This window comes from Salvia hispanica, chromosome 4 (genome assembly GCF_023119035.1).
Source record: "Salvia hispanica cultivar TCC Black 2014 chromosome 4, UniMelb_Shisp_WGS_1.0, whole genome shotgun sequence".
Lineage (NCBI taxonomy): Eukaryota > Viridiplantae > Streptophyta > Magnoliopsida > Lamiales > Lamiaceae > Salvia > Salvia hispanica.
In genome coordinates, this window is record NC_062968.1 from 44,034,493 (window position 1) to 44,056,501 (window position 22,009).

General features: G+C 36.0%; 1 protein-coding gene and 1 pseudogene across 1 annotated transcript; both read left to right on the forward strand.

Annotated features, from left to right (window-relative positions):
* Positions 1 to 37: 37 nt before the first annotated feature.
* On the forward strand, positions 38 to 859 carry LOC125221161. Its single transcript, XM_048123286.1, has 4 exons — positions 38 to 233; positions 320 to 381; positions 574 to 651; positions 750 to 859. Exons 1-4 carry the CDS (start codon positions 85 to 87, stop codon positions 857 to 859), a joined length of 399 nt encoding a protein of 132 aa, XP_047979243.1. The 5' UTR covers positions 38 to 84.
* A 147-nt stretch (positions 860 to 1,006) lies between these two features.
* Positions 1,007 to 12,179, forward strand: LOC125221162 (annotated as a pseudogene).
* The last annotated feature ends 9,830 nt before the right edge of the window (positions 12,180 to 22,009 follow it).

Genomic DNA, 22,009 nt, shown 5'->3' on the forward strand with positions numbered 1-22,009 from the left:
CTCATTTTCATTTATCACCAGAAGATATGATGTTCAAGTGCATTTTCCCCTTGTTTAAGCTGTATAGTTCGATTCTGAAGAGAGATGATGTCGTCGTCGAGAGATAACTGGGAGAGGCTGGTGAAGGCAGTGATTAAGAGAGATGAGATATGGCAGCTTTGCCACCAGGACTCCATCTCCACCATTGCATCCGACACTCCGAGAACCTCTTATTCCAGTGGAGACTTTCTCAGGTATCTCCTCCTCTGCTCATCTCCGTTTCAGTGTAAATTACACCATCACCGACGTTTCTAATAAAGGAAATTTGAGAATATTTCAGAATTCCGAGTGATTTGTTCAAGCGTATACTTGCATCACGGCCGCCTCAACCTCCGCTTGAAGGTTCGTCTCGATTATTAGTTCGTTGGCGCGATTAGAATGTTTAGTTTTGTGATGGCTATCAATATTATGTTGTCGTGGTAAAATTGGGGAAAATCAAATTACAATATCCTAAACCTAAACCTAACTCTAAAAACTCTGCTCCTTATGTTTAGATTGAAATTTAGTTCTTAGGTAGATGGTATGGAATTGCAGCTAGGGGACCTAGTACAAGGAAGCTATTTCCTGCTTGGCTTTGGAGGAGGAAACCCAAGGACTATGATCGGTCCCAAGGTTAGCAGTGTTGCAATATGGCTTGAAATAAACTTTGTACACATATTGCATGTATTTATATAAGCAGAGTAACTTATTTGTCTTCAACTGTTATGAAGAGGATCATTTTGGACTCAAGATTTTACTGCGTGAGCTACTTGATGCAATAGACAGTTTTAGAATATCCTTGTTCGTGGTGGACGTGGGAAAGTTTATAAAGGTCAACTAGCAGATGGCTCTGTAGTAGAAGTTAAACTGGTGCGACAACAAGAAACTGAGATAGATATGAAAATGATAAGCATTGCTACACATTGCAATGTAATTGTACTCGTGATTTTGTATTACTCAAAAAGAAAAGTTGCTCGTTTATCCGTAAATGGTTAATGTAAGTGTGGCGTTCTGGTTAAGAGGTAATCTCAATCAACCATTCATTTTCATTCGCTGGTCTACTTTTATTCGATAACAATGTTATTTTTGCTTAAGAACTCGGGCTCGCCGTCTTGCTGGCTGTTGGAATAGATTTATAGCTTCTTTTATACACCTTTTATGCCATAGAGAGGGAAAGTAACCATAAATAGTAATCAAGGAAAGTTTGTCGGCTGTTGGAATAGATTTATAGCTTCTTTATACACCTTTTGTAAATTTAGTTTTGTTTGTTATATTGTAAAGTGTTTGTGTTTATTATATTTTGTAACTGATTGGGAATTTTGTTATGTTTATACTAAACCTACTGACTCCAGAAAGAAAGGATTCACTGCCTCCTCTTGACTGGCTCACAAGGATGAAGATAGCACTTGGAGCAGCAAAGGGTCTAGCTTACCTGCATCATAAATCCCCCAGGAAAATCATTCATTGTGATGTTAAAGCTTCAAACATATTGTTGGATGATAACTTTGAAGCAGTTGTTCACTTATCCTTGGGTGAATTTGTGGATTCTGTGGTAATGATATTGTCACCGAAAAGGGGAAATTGGTCAAAAGCTCCTGAGTATCTCGCTGCTAGAAAGTTTTCCCGAAAATTGATGTTTTTGGTTAGGGAGTCTTTCTTCTCAAGCTCATCACAGCGCAAAATCTTACAATCTTGCTGGTTTAATATAATGAGGGATCTTACTAGATTGGGGAGCACTGTAGCTGTCCCATTACTCTCACAAAAATGCAGACATAAGGAATTTAAAATCATTTAAAATAGTTTGAAACTTAAGTACTGTTGTAAAAATGATATTTTGATGATTGTACATTAATCCTGTGTTGATTAGTCTGGCAATATTTTCATTTGAATTAGAAATTTCACAAATATAAACTCTTAGAGGCTTTTTTAAATACTCTTTTTTGGTTTCAATTATTATTATACGGTTACTCAGGGATTTATAATTGACATCAGGTAAAACATATTTACAAGAAGAGAAAGGGAAAAGTGAATTGATGCAGAATTTCGGAAGTTCATAGATGAAGAGGTGGAGGAGTTTTGCTAATAGCTCTAATCGTACACGAGTTGTTTCAGAAGGACGTCCGATATGTTGACGGGAGGGGGTTTAGAAGCTGCATATAAAATAGCAAAGGAGGAGGCAAAGTGTTCCATGGAAGATTTCAAAGAAACATTTTGGAAGGTAGATGCCCAGAAATTTTCTGGGTAGACTACATGCTGCAACAGGGGTTTTGAACAAAATTATCAGTGATGATAGTTTTAATGTGATCTCAAAGGCTGGTTAGATCATGCTGTTCATTTAAAAAGATACAATTCTCAAAGTCTAGAATATTACTTTAAAAAGAACTAGAGATTGATAATTTTTTTGGCAACCAATCCCGAATCGGGTTCATGTGATTGATTTTGCCAGATCCAGAAGTCAACTGTTGTTTTCCAGTTGATGGTCAATGGAAGTGTCGATTCATGGTTAAGGGGTAAGTTGACTGACATATTTTAAAGCTATTCTAGAATTTTATTGATACATATTGCTTAACACATATTCTCTCCACAGAGCAGCTCATTAATGTTTCCTCTTATCATCATTAACCTATTAACATAACATGATGAGATATTTTGCAGAGAAGATGGGGTTTTTTGGTTAATTTTGTTTCAAATTTATGGCATAAGTCTTGAATTTACTCTATGGGCAGGGGGCATAATTGCCTCCCCCTTACTTGGGAACAAGAAGAAAAAAACATTGGTGCGAAGGGTCAGCTATTTGCATGAAAAATGTGAAAAGAAAATCATTCACTGTGATGTCGCTGCAAATATATTGTTAGATGAAACTTTGAACAGTTTTGGGCCCGACTTCAAATCTGCCAAATTCATGAACCACAACGAGACTCGATTACTACCGTGACAGGAACAATTGGTCATATAGCCCATACCTTGCCAGTGGTAAGTGTTTAGATAAAAATGATGTTTTTATTTATGGAGCATTTCTTCTTGAGCTCTCACAGGAAGGAGAATTATTGATCTTATTCACGTAGGTGAGAATGACGGGGTGTGTTGATTGGGTAAGATCTACTTGCCTTTTTAAATTTATGCTATGAATACTAAGAATTTTGAGTTTCTAATTCCTTATTTCTATCATACATCTAATATCAGGTAAAAAGGAATTATGAGGAGAGAAGATGGGAATAATCACGATGAAGGTGGTGATTTTGAGATGGAGGCAGTGGTGAAGCAGCTGGTGAAAATGTTGTTCTTTGAAAGATAAACCCAGACAGACGTCCAACATGTCATATGTCGTATGATGTTAAAATATTTTGGGGGTGGTTGAGAGTTCGAAGAGTGGTTTGAAAAAAAGGCCGGGTAAGAAGAGGATGGTGGCACTTTAGGTTGGATCAGAAGAAAGTGAGTCAAGATGATCATACAATATATATAGCTCCCAAAAGGCAAATCTTGGATTAATTTAAATGAAATAGAAACAGTATATTCATCAAATACTAAGGGTGGTTCAAAGGGGACGACTTCCGTTTTCGATATTGGGGTTGTTGATGCCATCAGAATAGTGGTGTAGTGGTCGGGCATAATTAGTTCCATGATAGTTGGATCGGACCTCGTGAATAGCGACCAAGGCTTATTTTAAAAACAAGGGGAACTACAAATGTATTGAGTTATTGTGAAAGGAAAGTATCCAGAAGACTAGTGTGTCAACTCAAAAGTACTAAAAAACACCCCAAATTATTTAGAGGTTTTGGTTTTTGGATTAAATCTAACAAGATTAAAGGTTTTGGGTTTTTATTAAATCTAACAAGATTAAAGGTTTTGGTTTTTGGATTAAATCTAACAAGATTAAATCAAAGAAAAAATGATTAAAAATAAGATAAATTGATATGAGGCGTATTGATATGAAATGTGAAATTCTTGATTCCATACAATGACTATATGTTTGTTATCTATTTGATCTCTATGTCAGTTTATGTCTCTAGCATTGGTAAGAAGATCACTTGATTACATTAAGCCTTATGTCTAACTACCTAATCCATTGATTAAAGCTTTCTAGCATCAATGTGCCTCAATATCTAGTGTGCTCCCACTAGAACTTAGGATAAAAACGCTCACACAAAATCCGAGTTCTTTCAAATTCTACTAATTAATGTGTTGTCTTTTTATTCACTACATAGAGTACCATGAGAATATGCAACTCTTTCTTTTTGCTACGTTGTTTTAAAAAAATATGAACTGTAATTTTGGAAACTATTTCCCTCTAATGAGATGGGGGACTCATTCTCTACTAATAATACTTTAATTATTTTTCTTTACCACTGCTTACTTTATCGATTTTGGCATTAAAAGCGTTAGCCGAGCCACAATGCGTGTTATTCTTTGGGATAGGAGGGAGTACTAACTGCTATTTCGTTTTCGATTAATTTAGCTAAGTCTACAATAATTCAAGAGGCAACTAATAAATTGAATTGTTAAAGTCCAAGAACAAACAAATAGCAAGAGCAAGACGTTGACATTAAAAAGACTAAGTTAAACTAAAAAATGGCAACGTCACCAAATCCACAATAAGGGTTTTGCTACTCAAGTGTTCAAAGATTCAAATGGAAGACATAGTTGAAAACAATGAAAATATTGAAATAACTATACTAGATACTACTCCCCTAGATGATTTGACCAGAATGGAAGTTCGTCTTTGAGCTCGGATCGATGATTGGCCATCTTTTTCTCTTCTACTTCACGCTCTAGGTTGAAAATGAGTGTGAATGGAAGGACTTAAGTCTGCCACAATTCCTACCCCAACTAAAGGAAAAGAAATTTGTAACGGTTGCTCTTAGTCGGTTTTGGTGGAACCACGGATGGAAACTCACTCGGTCTGAGTGAGGCTTTTGTAAATTGCAAAGGTGAAATGGAGTTCACACAGAGCTGAGTGGAGTTTGGTGTCAAATCCACTCCGACCGAGTGGAAAATGGATGACTTCAACTCGGGCCGAGTGGAAGTTTTAGGATGAATGCGCCCAGTCTTTATGCGTGGGCATAACGTTATATACACCGGTGATGAGTGTGCGAATATTTTGTAAGGCTGTACCGAAGAAGAAATTGAGAATCCTTTAGAGCCCGATTAAAAATCATGATTTTAGTCATCTTTTTCTTTAAAACTCAACAAACTCATCAAAATAATCAATTGATAGATGATTAGACAAAAACATAGAAAACTAATCCTAAAACCAAATTAACCATTCTAAATCTAACCCCTAAAAACTATGCAAAGTACTATGAGTTTATCAATTTCCCAAAACTTAATTTCTTGCTTGTCCTTAATAAGAAGAAGAATATAAAGAAAATAAACTCGTGCACATATCAATGTTTTAAAACCCGGACCGTGAAGCAACTGGTTCAATGGTTCAACGGTTAATGGTCGAACCGAATATTATTATAAACATATATAATTAAATATAAAATATATACTCCATCCGTTCCATAGTAAAAAGGCGTTTTTTTAAGCGTAGAGATTAAGAAAAATTGTGTTAGGTGAGTTAAGTTAAAGGAGAATAAAGTGGAAAATAAAAAAGGTGAGAGATGAAGAGAGAGAAAAAGTAAGAGAGTAAAGTAGGTGTGGAAAAATGTAGATTTTCTAAAAGGAAATGACTCTATTTTAATATGGAGCGTACCACAATAGCAAAATGATCTAATACTATGGAGCGAAGGGAGTATTAAATAAGGGATATTGGCATCTAATATCATGAAGCTTCAAAAGTTGGGTTTTACAACTTTAAAATTGACAATAATATCACAAACTTTACCCCTTGTTTTTTTTTCCACGATGAAAAAATTCATGTTATTTTAATAGATTGAAGAACAATTTTGGAGGGTGTCTTAAAAAAAACTATCTTGAAGATTGAAAAACTTGAGCTCTCAAAATTGTTGTTGAGAAATTACGAAAAAATCCGTTTATTTGAAGAATTTTTTCATTCGTGGGGAAAAAACAAACAAGGGTAAAGTATGATATTATTTGTCAATTTTAAAGTTGAAAACCCAACTTTTAAAATTCCGTGATATTATCGATATCCCATTAAATAATGAATGATAAATGTAATTAAAAATTTATCACACATTAAACATTATGTATACTTATATATAAATATATTATACAAAGAACAGTAAAATATAATGAATATTAAATTTATACTAATTTTTTTCATAATAAAGTATATTTTAAATATACTAAAATTTGTTGATTTTTTATGATAAAAACAAAAAAATTCTTTTTTTTTTCAAAATGTTTTATTTGAAGCAATAATATAACATATAGTAACAAATAAATTAATAATATAAAAAATTTTAAAACCCTTATGTATAATTGTTATATATAAATAATAATATAATTTAGGGGAATGATAAATATAGTTATAAAAGATAATGTAATTAATAATTATTTTTTAAAATTTTGGGATTAAAAGTTAGGTAAATAAAAATTTATCCCGTTTAATATATAAATTTATTTTAAGTTTAGTTATATCCCAAACAAAGTATTTTGGTAAGGGGGTAAAAGGGGTTACTAATTCGACCAAAAAAGTCTTGGGTCAAGCCTCCTTTACAACAAAGTTTTTAAGCTTTTTTTTTTGGTTTCCAAAAATTCTTGGTTTTAAAGGGGTCCAAAAATAGGGGGGTTTATATGAGCAAACCGGAACGAACTACTTACCCATTGCGATCCAAACCGGCCCAACCGGGGTTTCGGTTTTTAAAACCCGGGGCCCCGTAGATTGGATTTTCATAACCGCCCAAGAAATAAACAAATATAAGATTGATGTTTTAATGGCACAACAACAAGCATGGGCGATTAAACATCATTTTAAGGGTTTCTTTTTCTTGAAATTACTTTGTTGCCATGCCCCACAAGTATGTAATGTGGATTTTCTATTGTTTTCTCACTCTCAAATGTATGGATGTAATTTTATGCACTCACACAACACAAACAAGCAAGTGTTTACCATAAGTCTGCTCAAAATTACATACCTCCCCAACTAACATATGATTGCAAAATTAAGATCAATTTAAATTCTTTATATTGGATTATAACGTAGGCTCATCCCAAAAAAGTAGCCAAAAAGGGTTTTTTATTTTGGGGAAAAAAATCTGCCATTTTCTTCTTTTTTCGACCTTCGGCCCATGGGCATAATTTTTTATTTTTTCAATCAACCCTATCTGTAAATTTGTGCTACCCAAAAAAATGTATTGGGTTGGGCAAATTTTTAACTCAGAAAAGTAGAAAAGAATGTAAAAAACCAGACAAATCCTCCTCCACGATCCAGAAATAAATCCATCCCCCCAAATCCTATCCACATTATAAATCAGGTTTAAAGGTTTTTTTATTTAGGGCAAAAAGAAAAAAAGAAAAAAAAAAAAAAAAAAAAAAAATCTGGTCAAATTTAGTCTATTTTATAATTAAACAAAATTCTATTAATTTTGATTATTTTTTGAAGTGTCCCATAAATTTGAATTTGGGGAAAATTGAAATGCAAATTCGCAATTTGACAATAATTTATAGTGAATACAAAAATTTGAAGTTAATAATTTATTTCATTTCACACGTTACATTCATGTCATTCTAATGTAAATGGAGAAAATATAGAAAAGTAAAGACTATTTTTGGTGGACATTATAAAATAATAATAAAATGAGATTATTTTTGTAGGGACGATGAAGTATAAAAGGCCATTCAATCATTGACACTATCGAGATCTCAAATAGCGGCTACCCTACGAACTACTAACCCAGCCGATGGTTTAGCCATTAGGCGAGCCATTTGAAGATGGCCGCCTTTGTAGCCGGCAGCGAGCGATCGCGCGCAATTTTTATTATTATTTTTAAAATTTTTTAAACACTATATATTCGCGATTTTCACGTCATTTTCATTTGAACACTTGTTTTAACGAGTTTTCTCTATCTAAATTTCGTACAAGAAACAACAACGCGAAATGAGTAACGCGGGTAGTAGTAGTGGTATAGTGGTGGGATCTGAGGAGTACGAACGCGAATAACGAGGCATTGAGCCACATGGACCACAAGATAAAACGTGTACATGAAAGTACCGACGCGGACCGACCCGACCCGTTATCCACCGCCGAATGTGATTGACGGATCACGAAGCCGCACATCAGGTTATATGGCGACTACTTTTCGTAGAACCGCGTTTGGGGAAACCTTTTTCGTGGAGTTTTAGAATGCGCGGGAGCTATTTATGCGTATCGTTGACGCTGGAGCAGCGAAAATGTGTTTCCGCTTGGCCCATGCGGTGTCGACCGCCACCCTATTCAAAAATGCCAGGGCATTACAGTTGCCTCGGAGGCGCGGCGAATGTGGGATAGTACCTCCACATCGGGAGTCGGAAACCAGGAATGTCTGATGTATTTCTGTCCGTGTGAGTGAATTTTCGTGATGACCTTAAACCCTACCCCCAAGATTGTGATCTCGAGATGCACGGAGAGATTGGTTCCCGGATGTTAGGCAACATAGATTGTATGACAGAGTGGAAGAACTGTCCAGTGGAAGGGGGCCTACACGACCGGCTACAAAAGGGGAAAAAATCCCCCGTAGTCCTTAGTCAAATGCGCTAGTTGATCATTTGTGAGAACAATACCCAAATTTCAAGTCTTGAAATTTTTATTTTAATGCTTATTGTGATATGTTTTTAATAGTTGTGATGATTTTAACTATGTTTCCTTTTATCTTTTAGTTTTATTATAGCATGAAAAGTGTATTTTAATTTCTAAGTTAGAAAATTTTTTGAATAAAAAGTAAATTCTACATAAATATATTAAAAAAAAATTTATTTATTTTTAATTTTAATAAAATTTTAAAATTTTTTGATAAAGTTTGTGGGATTAATGTGTGATTGGGATGGTATTAAAAATGTAATATAAATAGGTGAGTATGAAATATTTTTTTGGATTTGAGTTTACGTAAATAATTATATAATATTATTTTGTCGTAAACATATCCCCAAGATAGGTTTAAATTTTATTAAATAATTAGAGATGATTTTAAAAATAGACAAGCTATGGTTTAACTATAGGATTAAACTAACAAACAAAATTTGGATTTAAATAAAACAAAAAATTATCAAATTGATATTAATAGATGGTTTTTTCTTGGGAAACCCCTATCTCATTAGTAAAGGATAAGAGTTTTAATGTTTGATAGTCTGGGCCATAAAAAAATAGGATTAGATTTGGTAAAGAAGAAAAGTAAAAAAAAGAAATGTAAATACAATAAAAAGGGAAAAAAAATAAAAATGAAATAAATAGAATTTTTTTGGTCCATGAAATTTAATCTCAATCTTTTATTTCATAGTATTCAAAAAAATAATCTACCCAAAATTAGAAAATTTTAACGAATTATCAAAATTATTATATGTATTTTTTTTTCATATTTTTCCTTTTTTTTCCCTTTTCCCGAAAAAATTTAAAAAACTTATTGGTGGGGGTTTTGCATATTTTGGCCTTTCGGCGTTTTTCCATCTGTCCAAAAATTTGGAAGGAGAAAGAGGAAACTTTTTCTTAATCACAAGATTTGATGTTCTTGCATTTTTTTTTAAAAATCGTGGGTTTGTAAAACCCGTTGAAAAAGGGTTGGGGTTGGCCCAACCAGGGAAAACACAATGGGGCGGCCCCGTTGGAATGATGGATAGGTGGGGGAAGGGGCCCCTAGGAGATACCATTCCCCCCCGATTGATGTCCCAAAGTACGAAATTTGGGTAGTTATCACCATTAACTTGAATCAAAAGGGGGTGCGTTATTCGGTGTTTGGGGGTTTTTTTGGGGGGTTTTTGGTTTTGGGTTCCAAAACTTTGCGATAAAATTGGAAAACCCGGGGGAAAACTATCAAAGATGTGTTTATGGTTTGTTTCTTTGTTATCTTCTTGACATTCTTTTTGTTTTGGACGGCGAAAAAAGGTTCAAAAAGGGAAACTATCGGGAAATGATGATATCAATATGAGTCCCAAAAATTTTAAAAATTTCCTGGACCTGTTGCAAGAACGACTAAGAAAGAATTAAAAAAGAACAAAAATTTTATTGAATCGGTTGATTTTCAATAGAATATGGATCCCCTTTTAAAAAGGGATGAATATACATGTCTGAAGTATTTCATAGGAAAGAAATTTATTCTATACAAAAAATTAAGCAATCATTGATTGTAGAATTGATTCCCAATTATTTTCCATCTTGACAAGGAAAACTATCTCATAAGTGTTTTAATGTCAAATTGACAATCTCAAGGAAATAATAAATTTCGTAAATTAGGGAAAGTAAAATAGAAAATGTAAATAAATAAAAAAGAAAAAAATAAAAATGGTAATAAAGGTCTTTTTTTCGTGTTCAAAAAAATAATCTCTCTCTTTTATTTCGTGGTATCCATAAAAAATTCTCACTAATTATTAATATTATTAGATGATTATATCTCTCTTTCGAATTTTAATCAACTTTTTTTCCTCTTCATCTTTAAAAAAGTTAAAAACTATGCATTGGCGGTGGTGACTGGTGAGCATAGTCGTTGACGAGTGACGCTGTCACTTTCAGGCTATTTCCATCTAGTCTAATAATTGAAGGAAAAGAGGTATTTCATTTTCATCAATCACCAGAAGATTTGATGTTCAATTGCATTTCCCCCTGTTTTACATGTATAGTTCGAGTGTAAGAAAATGGTGTCGTCGTCGAGAGATAATTGGGAGAAGCTGGTGAATGCGGTGGTTAAGGGGAGGAGATATGGCAGCTCTGTCCCCAAAAACTCCTTCTCCACCATTGCATCCGATACCCGAGAACCTCTTATTCAAGTGGAGAAAGTCTCAGGTATTTCCTGCTCTGCTCATCTCAATATTCTGTTAAATTACCCATCACCGACGTTTCTACTCAAATTTGAGAATATTTCAGAATTCCGAGTGATTTGTTCAAGCGTATACTTGTCCCACCGCCGCCTCAACCGCCCCTTTTCAACCTCCGCTTACTAGCCTTGAAGGTTCGTCTCGATTATTAATTCATTAGAATGTTTGGTTTTGTGAGGCTATTATGTTGTCGTGGTATAATTGGGGAAGATCCAATTACAATTTACAACCTTTGTGCTTTGTGGAATGTGATAAACCCTAAAACTCTACTCTTTATGTTTCAATTGAAGTTTAGTTCTCAGTTAAACGGTATGGAATTGCAGCTAAAAATGTTTCTGGAACTAATACAAGGAAGCTAATTCCTGCTTGGCTTTGAGGAGGAAACCCAAGTTCTATGATGTGGCCCAAGGTTTGGTTAGCAGTCCTTATTAGTTGCAATATGGCTTGAAATAAACTTCGTATACATATTTCATGCATTTATATGACCAGAGTAACTTATTTTCTTCAACAGATGATGAAGATGATCAATCTGGACTCAGAATCTATTCCCAGCGTGAGCTACTGGTTGCAACAGACAGTTTTAGCGACAAAAATATCCTTGTACGTGGTGGGGCGTGGGGAAAGTTTTAAAGGTCGACTAGCAGATGGCACTCTTGCAGAAGTTGAAGCGCTGCCACCACAAGCAGCTGAGATAGATATGGAAATGATAAGCATTGCTACACATTGGAATGTAATTCGTCTCGTGGATCTTGTATTACACAAAAGAAAAGCTGCTCGTTTATCCGTACATGGATAATGGAAGTGTAGCATTCTGGTTAAGAGGTAATCTCAATCAACCATTCATATTCACCGTCTTAAAGACTGCTGGAATAGGTTTGTAGCTTCTTTTATACATCTTTTTTTTGTCATGTGGTAGGAAAGTAACCATAAATGGTAATCAAGGCAAGTTATGTTATATTGTAAAGTGTAGATTTAGTTTTGTTTGTTATATTGTAAAGTGTATGTTTGTAATTGTAACTAGTTAAAGATTTTGTTTTACTTGTTATATTTATAATAAACCTACTGACTCAGAAAGAAAAGATTCACTATCCTCTGGACTGGCTAACAAGGATGAAAATAGCACTTGGAGCTGCAAAGGGTCTAGCTTACCTGCATCATATATGCCCCAGGGAAATCATTCATTGTGATGTTAAAGCTCAAACATATTGTTGGATGAGTACTTTGAAGCAGTTCTTGCTAGCTTATCCTTGGGTGAATTTGTGGATTGCTATGTGATGATATTGTCATTCCGTTTAAAGGAACAATTGGTCATATAGCTCCTGAGTATCTTGCTACTGGTAAGTGTTCTGTGAAAAGTGATGTTTTTGGTTATGGAGTCTTTCTTCTCGAGCTCATCACTGCGAAGAGTGCGTTCGATCTTGCTCGGTTTGCCTATGATAATGACATGTTGTTACTAGATTGGGTGAGTCTTGCTCTAGTTGTACCAATACTCTCAGAGGATGCACACATACGGAATTGCATATCATCAAAATAGCTTGAAAGTTGAAACTTAAATTCTGTTGTGATAAGTGATATTTTGATGATTGTACATTAATCCTGTGTTGATGAGTCTAGGCAATATTTTCATTTGAATTGGAAATTTCACAAATATAAACTGTCACGAGGCATTTTTCAAATACTGTTACTTGGTTCAATTTTTTGTTATATAGTTTACTCAAGTATATATAATCTGACATCAGGTTAACCATATTTACAAGGAGAGAGAATGGAAAGTGATAGTTGATGCAGAACTTCAAGGTAAGTTCTTAGATGAAGAAGTTGAGAGACTTGTTGCAAATAGCTCTGATCTGCACCCAAGATGATCCAGAAGGGCGTCCGGCGATGCTGGAAGTTGTGAGGAGGTTAGATGTTCACATACCTGCTGGGCAAGGGGGACATAGAGTGGTCAAAGGAAGATTTCAAGGAGACATTTTGGAAGGTCAAGATGCCCAAGAATATTTCTCTGGATAAACTACATGCTGCAACAGAAGGTTTGCTCCAACAAAATTATCCAGTGAGGATAGTTTTAATGTGATCTACAAAGGCTGGTTAATTGGCTATCCTGTTGCAGTTAAAAGATACAATTCTCAAAGTCTAGAATATTGTTTTGAAAGAGAACTAGGAGATTGGACGGATTTGTTTGCCTATTCCAAATCATTCATGTGATTGGATTTTGCCGGATGCCAAGTACAACTGCTTGTTTTCCCTTTGATGGTCAATGGAAGTGTTGAAGTTCATGGTTGCTTTGGGTAAGCTTGGCCAGAATTCATTCTCTCTCACACAGCACAGGCACAGCTCATTCATGTTTCCTCTTATCACTAGCATTGAGCCCTACTAACATAACATGATAGAAATTTTGCAGAGAGCAGATAGAGTGTTTTAATTATTAATTTCAAAGAATTTGCATGTTGTATAGGCACAAGTCTTCAATTTACTATGTGGGCAGGGAGATATGAATCGACCTCCTCTCACTTGGAAACAGAGAAAAAGCTTATAGCAATTGGCACTGCAAGGGGTCTAACAGACACACTTAGATAAATGTGAAAGAAAATCATTCATGGGTAATCAAAGCTGCAAATATAATGTTAGATGACAAATTCGAACCGTTGTTACTGACTGAAATCAGCCAAAGATCATGGACCACAGCGTTACTCATATTACCACCGTGTGACAGGAACAATTGGTCATATAGCTCCAGTACATTGCCAGTGGTAAGTGTTCAGATAAAGTATGTGTTTTCAGTTATGGATCGTTTTCTTCTTGAGCTCGTCACAGAGCAATTATTGAAGTCTTATTCATGTAGCCGATGAAGGACATGATGTATGTTGATTGGGTGAAGACCTGCTTACCTTTAAAGTTGATTCTGTGAATCCTAAGAACTTTGCTGTTTGTAATTCCTTATAATCCTCATACATCTAATATCAGGTTAAAAAAAATTACGAGGAGAAAAGATGGGAATCAATGGCTGACGATGAAGGTGGTGATGATGAGATGGAGGCAGTGGTGAAGCTGCTGATGAAAATAGCTGTTCTCTGCACAAGATACAACCCAGATAGACGTCCAAGGATGTCGGATGTCGTGATGATGTTAAAATATTTTGGGTGTGGTTGGGGGGTTGTTATGACAGATCGGATAATAGTGTAATCGACAAACAAAAGAACGTAGGAGACCGGAATTTTCGTGGTCCCTGCAACGGAGAAAAATTGTATTATGCTCGAATACGGATCAAAGTATTGATTCCAAAGGCTGCGCTGCTTTACAAATTCTTGTGCCCTACTTCTATATAAATAGGTACAAAAAACAAACTGAAGCGATACAACAATTAAGCCCAATAACAGAAACATATCATTCTCACTTGATCAGCTCGACCCTTCGACTTGATCAACTCAGCAATGATTCAATGGCAACCTAACAACTGATCAACTCAGGTTAAACCCCCCACTTGATCAATTAAGCAATGATTCAAGGCATCTTACGGAGTTCGAAGAGTGGTTCGAAAAGAATATCGGACATGAACAGGTTGGTGGAACTTCTAGTTCGACATCAGAAGAAAGTGAGGGCAAGATGATCATATAATATAGCTCCTGAAAAGGCAAATCTTCAATCTTCAACATATATGAAAAAGGAGAGTTTTGGAGAAAATCACATATATGAAAGGAGAGTTTTGGAGAAAATCACAAAAACTGCCATTATGAATTATACCAATAAATAATGATATTAATAACTAGCATAGTTGGACGTTTAAGAATCCTCTTCAATGTGCAGAAAATGCAAATTGACCTTTAAACTCAATTAGACCGTATATTTACACGTTTCCAATCTGTATAAAATGCTATTGTGACAATAAATAAGAATAGAAAGAGTATTGAAATTGAATTCAATGACACCACTGGAGGAAGAAAAAATGGGCCCCCAGAGATGATGGGCGAGTTCCCGGGAATTTGCAGAATATGAAGCTTTAGGGGATTGAGGTCCCCGCAGGAGACGAAGCGGCTAAAACTTGCTGAGGAGGCGTTAGAAAAATCGGTTCACTGGTTTGGAGAAAGGGGGGTCGATAGAAGTAACTGCAACATTGATGAAGGGACGAAACTCTAGCTCTTGGTGGCAAACGTGAGGCAAAAAGATTTTATTGCCCCCATTCTCTTCAATAAAGCACAACCTACGATAAGAGTAATTTGTTTATAGCCTATTTTACGCCATCGCGTGTAAAAAGAATCTGTTTTCCCCGCTTGGGTGTCAATGGACCCAAAAGAGTTCAAAGGTTGGTTTGAGGCCATCGGAGGAGAAACTTTGCAGGCTATAGAACCCCCTTCCCCTTTGGGCCACGTGGGCGTGGAGTTCAAGGTTGGATATCCTTGGGCGTGCTCGGTTTGTGAAACCTCCTCAAACACGAGGGGCTTTCCATCTATCGAGTAAAAGCACATCAAACTTGTGACACCACAAACTTAAGTCGAAAAAAACCCTAGCAATGTAACAGTACTAAATTGCAAACTGAAATGCTAGAAAGAAACTAAAATGCTTTTCCCCTCTCTAAAACCCCAACCTATTTATAGTCAATGAACTACATAAAAGGGTATGACATTAAGGGGCTAAAAACCAAATTATTAAAAGGGGATGGAATTACAAAAGGCAGAGAGTCAAAAAGGGTCTCCATGATCTATTCCCCCCTCTAACCCTCTTTTCTTTTTACTTGTAAATGAATTTAAATTTAAAGGCCCAACCCCTCTGTCTTTGTTTCTAAAGACTTATCATAGTTTAATGAATTCTAAATCCTTCCTATAATTTCTGGAAATTTTTTTGCCACACTATTAATGAGTTTGTGCTAATTTTTTTTGCATTAATGGGGATCTAATCATTCCTAAAATTTTGTGAGCTAAATAATTTTTTGGGAAAAACACATTTTAAGATATATTAAAAAACTGTTTCCCTTTTCCGAACTAAAATGAGATTTTGCAATCTATTCATTATCAATAGATATTCATTTTTTCAAACAAATAGCAATGAAAGAGAAATTGTTTTCCAAGTTGGGAGAAAAAAAAAACTCAAAGTGTGTTTTTAATTTTTGTGTTGTACATAAGAATGAAATTTAGTTGGAGAAAGTTGTGCAAAAATTGAATTGGTGATGCATCGATTGAACTGGGTGTATGTGAAAAGATTATATAGGTGGAAACATATAGAAACAAAAAGTTATTGGTGTATGTTAGTAGAGAATCAAGAATGAGACTCATCTCATTAGAGAGAAAAACATTATAGAAAATGGAAATAGCTAGACTATTTTTATGAGACGGATTAAAATGGAAATAGTCTCTATTTTTATGGATGGATGAAGTATGAAAATTGATTATGTTACATCAACATTAGCAATCAGCTTAAATGATGCTAATGTAGAGACACTCACAGATCAATATCTATGTAAGCATGTAACCTTGGATAAACACTTAAGATCTTCCTAAATTAAATACTCCATCTGGCGTGTGGTTGATATCATATTTGGGTGATAACGCAAATTTTTTAGAAATGTTGATTTGTGTTAAGTAGAGGAGAAAATATAATTTTATATATTAATGCGAAAGAGAATTTTCCAATAAAGAAAATGTGACATGTAACACGTAAATAGATCAAATGAGAATAATTAAATCCTACCTTTATCGTAGGAGCTAGCTATAACTGAAAAGTTCTAGAGAAAAACGTGTAGAAGAAAAGAAGAGAAAGTGTGTTCTTCAAGTTCTCACACTTGTACAATGCAGTCTCAATTTTAATTTAGATTCGGAGGTCCTAAGTTATTCGGTCGTCTTAATATTTAACCGGAGTAGAAGACTAGTCAAGCTACATTATGACCAAATGAAATCAAATTTGAACGGTAAGATCTTCAGTTTTTAATTTTTATAACATGGTTGTGTTCTTGTAATGTTTATTATTTCAGCTATTTTGGAGTTGTGTTGATTGTCTAGTGCTTTCATTGTGTTGTTAAGAACTAGATATCATTGTAAACTTCATAGTTATATTATCTCCTTGGTGGTAGCGAATTTGGTGGACAGTGGGTGCTGATTTTACTTACTCCGAAAATATTTGTGTTTTATACGAGCCACAACTCATGTATATGTACTATACGCAATTCCACATCATACAAATATCGAACATATTCTCTATCCAACATATATCTAGAAGCATTAAATATCATAAATACTTTCATATACTATGCATATGCCTCTTTATTCCTTTTTATTATTATGTGATGGATCAACCTGGTATACGCAGGATTTCCGTATACGACTGGTCCCTTTATTTATTTGACCTTTCCACGAAGACCCTCTTTGTATTGACCTTTCCATGAAGGTCCATCTTGCATATTTTCTTTGACCCGTAGAGTCCATTATCATTGTATATGACCGTGGTTTATTGCTTGTATATGGATCAGAAAGCATATCATATCCTCTTTAATCTCATGATTGAATAATTCCAATGCAATACGTCAAACATATCCATTGTATCAATTACTTATCCGCATATTCCATCAAATAATTCCAAATCTATAGATAAACATATCAATAGCACAAATCACATATCCACATCATATTATACCATCAATATCGAATAATACATAACTATATTAGGTTCCATCATATAATCCAAATATTTAATACAAGACAACAAAATATCAACTAATCATATAACATATGTAAAAAGTAAGATTTATACATATTTAATCAAGACAAACAAAATATCTAACCAAACCTCTTAGAGCATCATCTCCAATCGGCTTAGCCAACCGCTAGCCGATCCGCGTTGCTAGCTGGTCAATAGCCTAACCATTGAGCGGCCAACAAATCGGCGAAAAAGCGGCGTAGGCTGGTGATTGCGTGGCTGGCTGATCTGCTGGTCGCATCGCAGCGCCCAATTCGATTTTTTAAACTATATACGCGATTTTAGTTTTCATTTCATTTGCACCACTTGTTTTAACGAGTTTCTCTCTCTCAACTACGCAAAGAGCATCATCGAGCGATGAGTACGCGGGTGGTAGCGTGGTGGTAGTGGTGGGGATGATGAGGAGTCGAACGGAGGATGAACGAGGATATGGAGGCCTACATGAACCGCGAAGGAGCGGTACATGCGTAGGGTGGAACGCGAGCGGTACCTCGCCCTCCACCGATTGTCCACCGCGAGCGAGTGATTGATCGGGATCACGTAAGAGCTGCACATCGCGCTATATGACGACTACTTTTCGAGAACCTGCGGTTTCCCACAAACATGTTTAGGCGCGTTTTAGAATGCGCAGGAGTTGTTTATGCGTATCGTTGCGCTTTGGAGCGTCGATATCGTGTTTCCGCTTCGGGCACGATGCGGTTGGCGGACCCGACCACATCCTATTCAAAAGTGCACGGCGGCGATCGGTGTTGGCTACGGAGGCGCGGCGACATGTGGGATGAGTACCTCCACATCGGTGAGTCGCGTCTGGAATGTCGAAGTATTTACGTAGGGCGTGATAAACATTTTCGGTGAGCGGTACCTTGAAGCCCTACTCCCCAAGATTGTCGGCATTTGATGCGGATGCACAGGGGAGCAGCATGGGTTCCTTGGGATTTTAGGTAGCATAGATTGTATGCATTGGGAGTGGAAGAAGCGTCGTTTGCTGGAAGGGGCCTACACGACCGGCTACAAGTCGAAAGAATCTCACGATGATCCTCGAGGCCGTAGGCGATTACGGTGTGGATCGACATGCGTATTTTGGGATAGTCGGGTCGAACAACGGCCTCAACGTCTCGACTCGTCGCCCCTATTCAACGAGAAGTGTCGGGGCATCGGTCCGGTTGTCTCATTTGTGGCCAACGGCAACGGCATGATATGGGCTACTACTTTGGGGGATGGGATATACCCTAGGTGGCTTGTCTTTGTGAAGATGAACGGCACGCAAATGATAAAGGAAGGCCTACTTGCGGAAGGCGGGAGTCGGCGCGCAGGACGTGGAGCACGCATTTGGTGTGCTCCGGTCTCGATGGGCGGCAATTAAGGGTCCAACGCGTTTGTGGGATGTCGGATGTGTTTCCCAAATAATGTACGCATGCATTATCATGCACAACATGATCGTCGAAGACGAAGGCGTACAGCGACTAGTTGGGCCAATGACGATGAAGCCGGTCCAACCACGAGCGGCCACCCCTAGCGTACGGCGTGGGGTACCTCTCGATGAAGCGGCCGCCTCAAGGAATATGCCGACATGCGCAGTGGAAGCTCATATTCAACTCTAAAAGGATATAATTGAAGAGTTGTGGGCACGGAGGGCCGCACGCCGATATTTTTTTTTCTTTATTATGTAATTTTTTTATCTATTACTTGAGTCATTTCTCTTTTTTTCCTCTTTTTACCTAAAAACAAAACATCTAATTACACTTAATTACTTTATTACTTAATCATCTCTTCTCTCTCTTACTTTATTCTTTCTTATACTTTATTTAACTCACCACCATTGCATTCGCCATCGAAAGTGCTTCGCGTGGATACCTCGCACGCCTCAATCGAGTCCGATGAAGAAGATATGGTTGTTTTACGAAGGCTGCACAATGCGTGACCGGGCGCTTTCTAAGTTGGGAGATCGCTCAACCGGGCAAATCCTACTGGGCCCTGTTTTCGAGCCTAACTATTTAAATAGCTAGGATTCCAAGGCATCTTTGGAGGCTGAGACGAACTTTGAAGAGCATTTAGAGCTTGGGAGCCATTTTTGGAAGGAGAGAGAAGATCAAGCCCCTTTCACCTAAAATCAAGCCTCATATGGTAGCATTTACTCATCTTCTTGTATTGTTGCCCACTATGAGTGGCTAGATTTTAGGCATTACTTCTAGTTTGTTAGGGGAGCTTGTAAATATGAATCCATGACTATGTTTTGATAGATTGCCATATATTGGATCTTATCTATGTCTTTATTTCAATCCGTGTTGGATTTTTAAGGAAACTTAATCCGCTAAAGGCCTTAACTTCAATGTCCCTTTAACTTGGAGTAGGGGGCTAACATAGATAAGGAATACTAGGCTAAAACTGATCGGGGATAGCCCGGGTGGATCTTGTGTGTTGAATGTTTTAGAAGCCAAACTGAGCTTACTATGCTGTAGGAGAGTGGGGTTAGTGAGTAGAGCCTAAGAGACGTGATCGCTTATCCTAGGTGTAAAATTCCACGATTGGTGATCAAGCTGTGAGAGTGTAAAATCAACACGATCCGATAAATAATGGAAAGTAATTAGACTTTAGGATTCATGTGAACAAGCAACCCGAAACAAGCTAGGAGTAGTCTCCTCTCTTTCTCGTGATTTCCTTGTATTTTTCATTCTCGTTTCGTCCTTCACTCGCCTCTTGATTAAAAACCCAATATTGAACTATTTTCTGCTTTTTAGTTAGGTATACTAGTTTTAGTAATTAATCTCCTTCCGTGGGTTCGACACCTTTTATCTATTGCACGTCGTATACTTGCGAGTAGTATTTTTAGGGAATTATTACTTATTTTGTATACTTGAATTGCACCCCAAAAATCACTACATTATCACATTTTATATACATTTTTTTTTATTATAATATACTATGGTGGGAAAAGTTTGGACAATTTAAAAGTTTCCTAATATTGGCGCCCCTCATATGTACATATAATATACTAATTCTAGTTAAGAAAAGAAAACACTTATATAATACTCCCTCCGTCCCGCTTTAGAGTCCCGGTTAATCAATTTTGGCGCCGGGTTAGAAGTCCCATTGAGATAAATTAATAAAAAATGCCTACAAAAAGTTAAAGTGGGTCCCAACATCCACTACAATTCATAAAAAGTGTTAAAAGTTGTCTCAACATCCATTATAACATTTATTTATTGGACACTCAATTAAAAGTGGGTCCCAACATCCATTACAATATTTATTTTTTACACACTCAAATACTTTTTTCTTAAAACATGTGCCCGACTCAACCGGGGCTCCTAAAGGATGGAGAGAGTACTAAAAATCACTACATATAACTTGAATTAATAAATGTATGCGCATAATTATATATACATGTTCAACTATAATAATTTCACATAATTAATTAAAACGTCATTTTACTACTCGTTAATATTTTTCTAATGAAAATAATATTTGTAATATACAATGACAAATAAAAGTATAATAAAATGTAAAATGATGCATGTTTTATGGTTAGGGATGTCAAATGATCCTATATATTGTAACAAATTTGAATGTTTTATTTTTTTGATGTGCTTAGACCATTTAAATCATTCATAAAAAATTAAATTTTTCTGAAAAAATCATTCCAACTTAACACCCTTTTTGGGGTATAATAATAAACGACGCATCTAGGAAGATTTAAAAAGAAAAAAGATAAAGGTTGGTCTCTTTTAAAGGTAATTTATCGAGCATTTAATGAACAATTAAGTAGGGGAAAATTTGTCTTATCAAGAAACCCAAAAAAAAAGGTTTTCAAATAAATGAAAAATAGCAAAATTTCAAAATAACCCCACCGTTTCATTAAAAATCCCCCAAAATAAGATAATTCAACCCAAAAAAAAGATCCGTTTTCTATTTTAGCGGACCACCAAGAAAAGGGGGGAAGCTATGTATGGAGACACAACAATTAAATTTTAACAGCAGATTTTTTCCCTTTTAACACCGCCCTTTTGTACCCCAACCGCACATGGGAAAACACATGGGGGGTACAATATATTGACTAGGGAAAGCTTTATCAAAAAAAGGATATGCCATTTTAAATGTCCATCGGAGTTTTATCTTTAGAAAGCCCCGAGGCCCCACAATATATATATCTTTATCCAAAATCACGGCCGAAACCCATTTTTCTTACGATTTTTACCAACCCTCATTCAAATGAAAGAAGCCCGCAACCGGTCATAGACCGCACCCGTACCCCAAAAGACTCGGCTAACATTGGTGCACAAACCCCAGAGTTTGGGCCTAAAAGGGATCCGAATTTATAAAAATAGGGGCACCCACGGGGGATAACACAAAAAAAACAAGGCAATAACACATATTTCATTCTATCAACATCGTTTTAGACAAT

Coding starts and splice junctions, on each gene's coding strand:
- LOC125221161 (XM_048123286.1), top strand. CDS start 85: ATGATGTCGTCGTCGAGAGATAACTGGGAGAGGCTGGTGAAGGCAGTG. Junction 234..319: donor TCCAGTGGAGACTTTCTCAG/GTATCTCCTCCT, acceptor AGAATATTTCAG/AATTCCGAGTGATTTGTTCA. Junction 382..573: donor GCCTCAACCTCCGCTTGAAG/GTTCGTCTCGAT, acceptor ATGGAATTGCAG/CTAGGGGACCTAGTACAAGG.